The 9,565-nt window shown below is 36.8% G+C and overlaps 1 protein-coding gene across 1 annotated transcript in view; it reads right to left on the bottom strand.

Annotated features, from left to right (window-relative positions):
* Positions 1–9,282, bottom strand: part of rexo2 (RNA exonuclease 2) — a 14,287-nt gene extending 5,005 nt beyond the window's left edge. Inside the window, exons 1-5 of the mRNA XM_015398362.1 lie at positions 9,127–9,282; positions 8,970–9,047; positions 8,745–8,856; positions 7,560–7,668; positions 2,110–2,163 (exon numbers count right to left, since the gene is read on the bottom strand). Coding sequence (XP_015253848.1) covers positions 2,110–2,163; positions 7,560–7,668; positions 8,745–8,856; positions 8,970–9,047; positions 9,127–9,267 — 494 coding nt within the window. The 5' untranslated portion in view covers positions 9,268–9,282. The remainder of the gene's footprint in view (positions 1–2,109; positions 2,164–7,559; positions 7,669–8,744; positions 8,857–8,969; positions 9,048–9,126) is intronic.
* Between the last annotated feature and the right edge of the window lie 283 nt (positions 9,283–9,565).

Here is a 9,565-nt window from a genome sequence, read left to right as displayed (position 1 = left end):
CAAGAGATTAGTCACACTGATCGTTGGGTTCTTCTTTACCTCTCTCACTAAGGCTCTTCTCCCAGGATTGCTCAGTTTGGCTGGACGACCAGGTGTAGGAAGAGTTCTGGTCGTCCAAACAAGAACAAAACTGGGCCAGCCTTTCTGGTTTTAGCACTGGATTGTTTAGGCTCAAATTATAGGCTTGGCTCAGATTATAGCAAATAACCAGATCAGTTACCATAACTTTGCAGACAACACACAGCTTTACATCCAAATGTCACCAAGTGACTATGAACCAATCAGAATGTTGGATAGATGCTTAGAACAGATCAATATATGGATGCACCATCATTTTCTACAACTGCAAAAAACAAAACTGACTGACTCCTAAGAAGGAGAGATCCAGAGTAAGCCCACAGCTTCAGCTACAGACCAGGTCACGGATTTGTGGACCGCGGTCCGGATCTGGACCCACCTGCTAGCTAATCCGGACCCAACCTGATTTAAAAAATTTATAAATTAGCGCATGTTTTCCGACGGCAGTGTCTATCCCCCATATTCCACATACTCCGTCAGCGATCTGCTCACGTACATCGTGTGGAGAACTTGTCTGTCATGTTAATCAATGAGAGCTGTTCCACATCCACCGCTACTCCTCCACACCTCACCATCCACGTACATCTTCTCTGTCTATCACCGTCAAAATATGGAGCCGAGCTTTTTTTTTTTTTTTTTTCTCTGGTCTGGCCAGGACAGGATCCACAATTGCAATCGGACCAAACAAGAAAAAGAACGGCGAGAAATTAAAATATAGTAAAGATGGATTGGTAACTACAAACTAGAGCATAATTCTTATATATTCCCCAAAACTAAGGCCGTTTAATTAAAAAACTGGATGCAAACTATTGGTACCTCCACATACTAAGAAGGAGATTTCTCATCTTGATCAAAATATTTATTTTATATGCAGAGGCTTAAAGATTAATCACATCCAGTCAAAAGATATTTCCTATCTTAGGCCTGGATGAAGAGATGCTGAGTTTGGAAGCAGAGAACAAACATATTTAATAAAAAACAGTTTTGGATGAAGGCTTTACTGGATGTGGGATTTCAGGGTAACATCACTCTTCTCTCTCTCACTGCTCTCATTAAGCCATTAAAAAGAAAACAAAAGAAAGGTCAGGTCTTTTATAAAATATGTGAATCAGGAAATTGTCTATATGCCAAACTGAATCATTGTTGTTCACACTTTAGATTTTGGAAAAAAAAAATCTATTTTTTAAAATATCTTCTTTATTAATAAATTCCATGTATATCATGGAGGCATAAAAATCTCATTTTATTTCAATGTTATTTTCTGTTTAAAGTAACAGATCATAATTAGAAATATCTCCAGACCTTTACTGGTTATTGATTTTCTTTATTCGGACCCTGCTGGTTTTTAATGGGTTACCCCTGAACTACATCTAGAAACCACTGATCATGGCTGAAATCTTGGTGTCATGATGGACTCGGACCTGAACCTTCAGAGCCTCATAAAGGCAGTTACTAAGTCAGCCTTTTATAACCTGAAGAACATTTCCAGGATTAAAGGACTAATGTTTAAGCTGGATTCATGCATTTATCTTCAGTAGAATTGATCACTGCAACAGTGTCTTCATAGGTTTGCAAAAAAGTCCATCAGACAGCTGCGGCTAATCCAAAAAATAGATCCTCTGGTTGGCTGCATATCATGACTAATTATGGAAGGGTCATTTTAGCTCTGTTTGCACTGAAACATTATATATATATCTCTCAGTGTCTGAATAACATCACCTTCTTTATAGTCATATCAATGCCACAGCAGTCAGATTTACAATTATGAACAATACTGATAATTTTCTTACTTCCACTGTTGTGAGAAACATTAAATCCAAATTTCTATTAAACAATCTCTCCAGAAATATTTGCTGAAACTATAAAATGCATCTATTATGTCCTCAAAGTTATATTTGTTGTGAAATACAGAGGAAACGTAGTTTTTTGAGTAGGGACGCACCATTGCTAGTGATTCTTTTTAACCTTTTTAGGTGACTGGTTAGAAGAAGCAGACAGTATGTGACAGAACTGCAGGATTTGAGTTTCTACCTGTGGGTGGCAGACTTGCGTGGAGCCATACTGAAGTCTTCAGGGAACCACCGCCTGTAATTAACCACAGAACAAAGCAGAATCATTTCAATGATTTTTTTCTTACAACATAAATTATATAGAATAAAACTAAATCAAGATAGTTAACTAGACTTTTGATTTCCCGATCTTTATTTTACAGGCATATTTTGCAGGCAGCTGGTATTCTATCGGTAATGGAGCGGCCAGCGCAGTCACCAGATCTGAACCCCATTGAGCCGTTGTGGAACAACCTGAACGGAAGGGAAAGAAAAAAGGCCCAACCAAACAAACCAAACCGGGGGAGCTGCTTCTGGAAGCGTGGGGGGCAATTTCTCCAGATTACCTTAACAAATTAACAGCTAGAATGCCAAAGGCCTGCAATGCTGGAATTGCTGCAAATGGAGGATTCTTTGACGAAAGCAAAGTTTGATGTATAAGAAATCTTATTTAAAATACAAATCATTATTTCTAACCTTGTAAATATCTTGGCTATTTTCTATTCATTTCACAACATATGGTGGTGAATAAGTCTGACTTTTCAGGAAAACACAAAATTGTTTGGGTGACCCCAAACTTATACTGGCCCATTGCCAACAAAATCAGTTTTCCTTGGATAGAAGATAATCCTTTCAACTTGATTAAAAAAAGAAATAATTGAATTGAGTAATACGTTTACCAAATGAAAGAGTACATTGTAATATGTATTTAAAACTAAAAACAGTGAGTTTTGAATAATATTTACAAATATTTTGTAATTGCTCAAAATGTGTCCCACATATTTTTTCAACACCGTCAAATATTTTCATAAAAAGCAATAAAATCATGCAACTAAAAGGTCCTCAGTATATACATCTACTTACTGATGACCCCATTTTCAAATGTTCAGCTCTACTGCATGCTTCAAGTTCAATCAAGCTCCTCTAAGTTTTCTATTTTCTCTTTAATTTGTTCATATCTTTCAACACTGCTAATGTCACAACCAAAAGATGTCAACACTCTTTTGTATAAATAATATTAGATAAGATTATAACATAAATGTTTACTTTTTAAGAAGAGGTCTAAAGTAGCAACAGAGGGGAAACAAGATGGCTAATGTGAAAAACTCATGCATATCATTTGAAGGAGTAGTTTTTTCTCACCACCGTCAAGTTTTCTGTCTGAAGGTGGTGATATTCAGTGCGACTGTGATGAAAAAAACCTACAAATGGTCCTCAACGGAGGCTAGAATATAAATGTTGATCTGTAATGTTGCATTCACATCTTTTATATTTTTATTTATGTTTATGTATGTAGGGGATGAGGTGTGCCTTCCCTCTCTCTCAGTTCACTATTATGCCATGTTCATTTGGCTGGACATAGTGCGCCTACTACCTACCTACATAGCACATAGTATACAATATCCTTTGTAAGCTGTGCATCTCCTATGACTAAAGCCTAATAAAAAAGGCATGGCAACCAAATCCAACATTTACTGTAATTACCCCTAATTTCATTGTCATTACACTCAACTTTGGTGAAGTTAGGGAAGATAAAAAAAAATCAATGACTCAATTCAATCAATGACTTGAATGAAAGGGAAAAGAGAAGTGAGATATATATATACACACACAACAAATACTAGAGTTAAGGCACCAATCTAGAACCATGTCATGGTACCCATTAGTTGACACAGGTCTAGTTCGCTGCTCTTAAAAACAGTTGCACTTTGCTGCCACCTGCTGCCTGCTGTGAAGAAGAGCTGTTCACCTGACAGATGTAGAAGGAGCTTGCTGCTATTACTACTGGTTTTGTTTTACTGTTCTATTAAAAAAAACAAATGGCTTAATTCAGGAGTCTTCAAAGTTTTCCAGGCCAAAGACCCCAAACTAATGGCGAGATGGAGCGGGGACCCCCTAATTTTATATATTGTATGAAATAGCGTTCTATCAAACTGGTCCTATAGTCGCTCTATTACATATGGAGTAATGTAACTAAAGTAATCCCTCCCTGGGATTATTAAAGTATTTTTGATCCCTGGTTGATGGGACAGGTGTTGTGAATGAAACGTTCCCAGCTTGAAAGAGCTCCTGTGTGTCGCTGAATGTGAGCATTGATGACTGAAAGACATCTTCTGCCTCCATTTATCTGCTTACTACAGTCTGTTGAATTCATGTTAATGTGGATTTAAAGACATTTCAATTAGCGGAAAAAATTCAGGGGGGGAATATAAAAAAAGTCTAATTAACCAAAACTTTCACAACCCCCATGCAGTACCTCCTTGACCCCTAGGGGGTCCACGAACCCCCTTGTTGAAGAACTCTTTAATTTGTTGTATCCAATCATGTTTCCAATACAGGAGTTAACCTCAGCCGTTCCTTGCCACAATGATAATCATATCTTTGTCTTGCAGGCGTAGTATGATTATATATATATATATTTTGTATTATACTGGTATTGGTACTCGGTATCGGCCGATACTCACAGCAAAATCATCGTAAATGTACGGAGAGAAAAAACGGTATCGGAACATCTCATCTACAGACATACATAGCTAAGGTTAAACAGTTGACCTCTAGCATGGAATAAAACGTCTTCGGCTCACATTTTTCCATAATTTGTATTTATAAGACAGATCTACTTTTATTATTAGTCTGCTTATTACAGCAGTCTGCTAGTTAAGACCACCTAACCCAAGACCTAGAGCAGAGTGTGCTGAGAAAATTAAAATTTTTATGGGCCAAGACCAAGTCATGGGTGAGACTGAGTGAAGAATAAGACCAGTATCATCACAGTAGTTATGATAAGTTATGGGTATGCTTTGGATAAGTTATGAGCACACTGAAGTACGTTGAAACACGGTGGCACACGTCGACATACAGCGAGCGTCTGCCATGCGTGCGCCATCAGTTCCAGGTCAGTTATCTGATGGTCGACATACGTTCAGTGTCAGTTACTAGTCAGTCTAATACATCTTAAAAAATATATCTCTTCAACCTCCGAGTAACTTCTGCTTAACTTATCTAGAACTTCTCTCCAAGCATATCAAGGTATCTGACGTGTTCCAGACGAGCGCTGAACGTGTTTCTAACTTCCAGCTATTGTATAATGACGTATTGGCAGCGTTTTGGTATAAAGGGGGTTCACAGGAGGAAACCGTCAGTTCTCCTCCAGACTTCATCCCCATCATAGGGTGAGAGAGAAGGTGAGGGTGATGGATCCTCCCTGCGTTCACGCCCACCACCAACAAAATTCCTAGCGGACATAATGCTGAATCGGCTGCAACTGCAAACGTAAAAAAAACATCACAAATTTGAGGCAACATCTAAATCAGCAACTCTAAAATCTATTTTAATCATAGTCTTAGGTTGACACTGCTCAAATGAAAGTAGCTTATGTGAATTCTATGGTTTTATTCTTCGTTTCTTTGAATCATATTTTGGTTATTCTGACAATTAAGTCGGACTAAAGCAGGAGAGTGTGTATCCCGTGTATGTCTATGCTCAGTTTTTGTTTTATATTCTGGGCAATACATATCAGATATCGACCAATATATTGGATTTTTTTTTAAAGCCCCCAATATCGATATCAGTAATGGCCTTTAAAATCCCACATCGGTCCCTAGAAAATCTGAAACATGATCAAGAGCCCTTTTCAAACTGATTGACATTCTTATTCCCATAAAACAAGATATCAAAGAGTCAGACCTTAAAGAAATTTGACTCTCTTTAATATTTAAGATTAATATAAAATCTTAAATTGTAAATTTTTTAAAATGTTTGTTTTTATTCCCCTTCATAATAAAAGCCAGCTTCAGATTACCTGAAAAACCAACATTTCTATGATTCACTTGGTTCCTTCAAGAATTATTTTGATTTGTGAGGCAGATTTTTTTTATGAAATGAAAAAATATGTCATTAAAAAAAATCATCAATTTAAATGTATTATTAACATACAAAGTGCCTTGAGAAAGTATTCAACCCCCCTTGAACTTTTTTACCTTTTACCAAATTTCAGGCTCAGACAGAAAATTGTACTTCTTTGTGAAGAATTTACATGATCATACATGAAGTTGAATGAAATTTATTGGATATTTAATTTAAATTAGTAAATTTCAGCCTCTGATAGAGAAAAACCAAAAGCGACTTGTATCTTAAATCGCAACAAAATGTTGGAGCTAAGAAGGATTAACTCAAGAGGATGAATCATTTTAAAGACCCGGTTCTTCGGTTTTTCATTAAAAACATTTTCAATACATTTCATTCCACTGCATTATTTTGTCACACTTGGTGGTTCTTTAAAGAACTAAATTTTATATTTTTTGTCTCAACCTGAAATGAGGCCAAAAAGTTCAAGAGGGCCGAATACTTTGGCAAGGCACTATATTTAGGATAAAGATAGTTTTATTAGGTTGATGCCTGCATCTCAGATCACAGTGAAAATGTTTCTTTTTTTTATTCCATAATTAAAATAATGTCCTTTTTTAATTGATTACATTTCAGGCTTAAACAATTAATCAATTATTGAAATAATCATCAGCTAATTTAGTAATCGATTAATCGTTAACTGGACTATAAAGACTCCAAAACATGCCTTTAGCTGACAGAGTGACACGCATACAGCAGTAATTAGACCAACATTGTAGAAAAATATAAACATTTTGCATTTAAGACAAAAAAAAAAAAAAATTCTAAAATCTAAAATTCCTCAAGTGGAAAAGTTTTAGTTTCACCTGGTTTTATTTCATAAAAATTCTTCTATAAGGAAACTTTGGCTAAATGATTATTAATCGATTAGTCTAAAACAATAAGCAATAGAATAATCGATTTGCAAACTAGTCATTATTTGCAGTCCTAATTACATTTGTGGCACTTGTGGCTTTCCGTACAAGCTGCAGTTAATTTGTTACCATATGCAGGCTTAGCTGCTTGCTTGGTATATTTAGATTTTAGCTAAAAGTTCACTTGGTTCATCTGCCTCACTTTCAGTTGAACCACTGTAGGTACCAGATCTGCTCGGGTCCTGCTTCATGCCAGTGACGTTACGCTATATGATTGGCTGTAAGTGTGGCGAGTCAGGAGCATCTGTAGAGTAAGCGTGTCTAATGACCGATCAAGTTTTACCTGATCGATATAAAGGGAGACTGCTGGGTAGGGCTGTGGCTAGCTGTGCTCAGTAGCTAACAGGTTAGCCTATTTTAGCTCGCTCAGTTAGCCATGTTAAGCTACACTACTTTTAACTTTGTGTCAACGACAACCGTCGTTTTCTACGAGTAGAATAACTGTTATCTTTGTCTAAAAGAGATTGGATCCTTAAGAAACGGGTGCAATACAGTTTTTCCGGGTGCCGTTGTCATATGATGATGTCATAAGAAAGGGCGGGGCCCCGAGCAGATCTGACCACATGGGTAGATCTCTCCATCCATACAGGAAACGCAGTGAGGAAGACTTTACCTGCAGAGCTCTTTGATGGTGCTGACATCAATGATCCTGTAATGAAGATGGTACATGAACTGTGGCATGTACTTGTCCAAGAACCTCTTGTCTGCGTGCACAGAGTTGCCTTAAGAAGAAATAATAAAACATGAGCATTATCAGGGTTCTAAACAGTATTTTCATGCTATAATAAACATAGATCCTTTTTTTTTTTTTTGTCTGTTTACTGAGCCCAGTCCCTTTTCTTTCACTTCTCAACATTAGAGTTGAAGTTTGATACCAACTTTCAGTTAAAAAGCTGCAAAGGTAAGAGCTGGGAATGACTTCACTCACTGGAAAAATGATCTGGAAATAAGTAAAAATGTCTTGAGTAGGTAAATGAGATAATTTGCCAATGGAATGAGCATTTTTACTCTTAAAATAAGATAATTAGATAATATGCACTTGAAATAAGACAATGCAATTGTGTTTTCTTATTTTTAGTGTAAATTGTCTTGTTCCATTGTCAAAATGTCTCTTTTAGCTCCTCGATCTAACAAATGCGCTTATTTTAAGAAAAAATTACTTATCTGGATTTAGATTTTTTTTGTCAGACTGCTTAGCCAGATAGTCTAGAAACACGTTAGCACCAGACATGCCAAATAACAAAGCAAAAATACTTCCTTACCTTATTGAGTAGAAATGTTGGCTATCTATTCTTTACTTGAGTAATTATTTGTAGACAAAGTTTCACTTCTTTTCCTTACAATTTTTAGCAGTTATCTCTAATTTCTAATTCTTACAAAAATAGATTTGTTAGTTTTCTTTCATTTAAACGAATTTTCATAATGGCCTGTTGGAAAAACATCAAAATAATTTCTTTCATCCAGACAATTAATTTTTGGTTGGACTGTTTTTCACCACATACTAAAATAAATACTTTTTCAAAATGATGCAAAGTGGTCAATAAAAAAACAAACTTTGTATTTTATCAGACTAAAACAAAGTGCAACTATTTCATATGATGTAAAATATGAAAGATGTTTGCAACATAAGCCTTCGCTTTTCTGCTTTCTCGTTTTAACGTCTTTATTATGTACGACATCTTACAGTAGAGAAAGAAATAAAACCCATTTTAGGACAAGGTTTTAACTGGAGCATGATGTTTTCAAGACACCCAGCTGCTATTAAAATGGAAACTGTAGCACATTCAACCAAACTTACCAGCAAGGGGACATTGCCCAGGTGGCGTGTGCTGCCTGACAAAGGACAGAAACTCGTATTCGGCCTGTTCCAGGGTAATGTTGCTGTTTTTGACAGCCTGAATCAGTCCTGACTGTTACAAACAAGACAACAAAACAGAGAAAACAACAGCATTCACTTCCACTGATGCTGGAATGCGTGCAGACTTAATTTGGAAAGGTATAATCTGCGAGTGTTGGTGTCTACCTTCCCATGATGCTCTTTACACCACTCCGACATCCCGTCCAGCAGCTCGTCTGGCTGCTTGATGATTACAGTTGGTCCCTACCAAGCAGCAGCAACCCGGTTTACTTCACATACCGAACCAAAACTGTTCCACACTGCAGGAGACTCTCTGGATTACCTCTGCTATGATGTTCAGATCAGAGTCGGTGATGATGCACGCCATTTCAATGATTTGGTCTTTTTCCACATCTAAACCCGTCATCTTTAAAGAAAAAAAAAAAAACAGAATGTCACTTTTTGTGCCACAGTTTAGTGTCATGCAGCTTCCCGAGAAGACTACCTAATACCCAACGCGATTTCAGCAGGAAAAAAATCATCTGCTGCTTCATTTCGGGGTTTTTTTGGCAGTGTCCTGTCTGGCGATGTTTCAATATGAATAATTGTCTTGATGCCAAAAAGAGCCCAACAGATTTTACTTTCACCAGTGGAGCAGTACGGCTATCGCCTTAGTGCTCCCCTTGATTTATGCATAGAAATTGCATTAACATAGTTATGCAGGGAGTTTTACAGATTATATGGACACTGCAATGTAGTTTGAACAGGAAAGGAAAAACTGA

This window comes from Cyprinodon variegatus, unplaced genomic scaffold, assembly GCF_000732505.1.
Source record: "Cyprinodon variegatus isolate N-32 unplaced genomic scaffold, C_variegatus-1.0 Scaffold931, whole genome shotgun sequence".
NCBI classification, from domain to species: Eukaryota; Metazoa; Chordata; class Actinopteri; order Cyprinodontiformes; family Cyprinodontidae; genus Cyprinodon; species Cyprinodon variegatus.
This window is presented reverse-complemented; position numbering and strand designations above follow the sequence as displayed.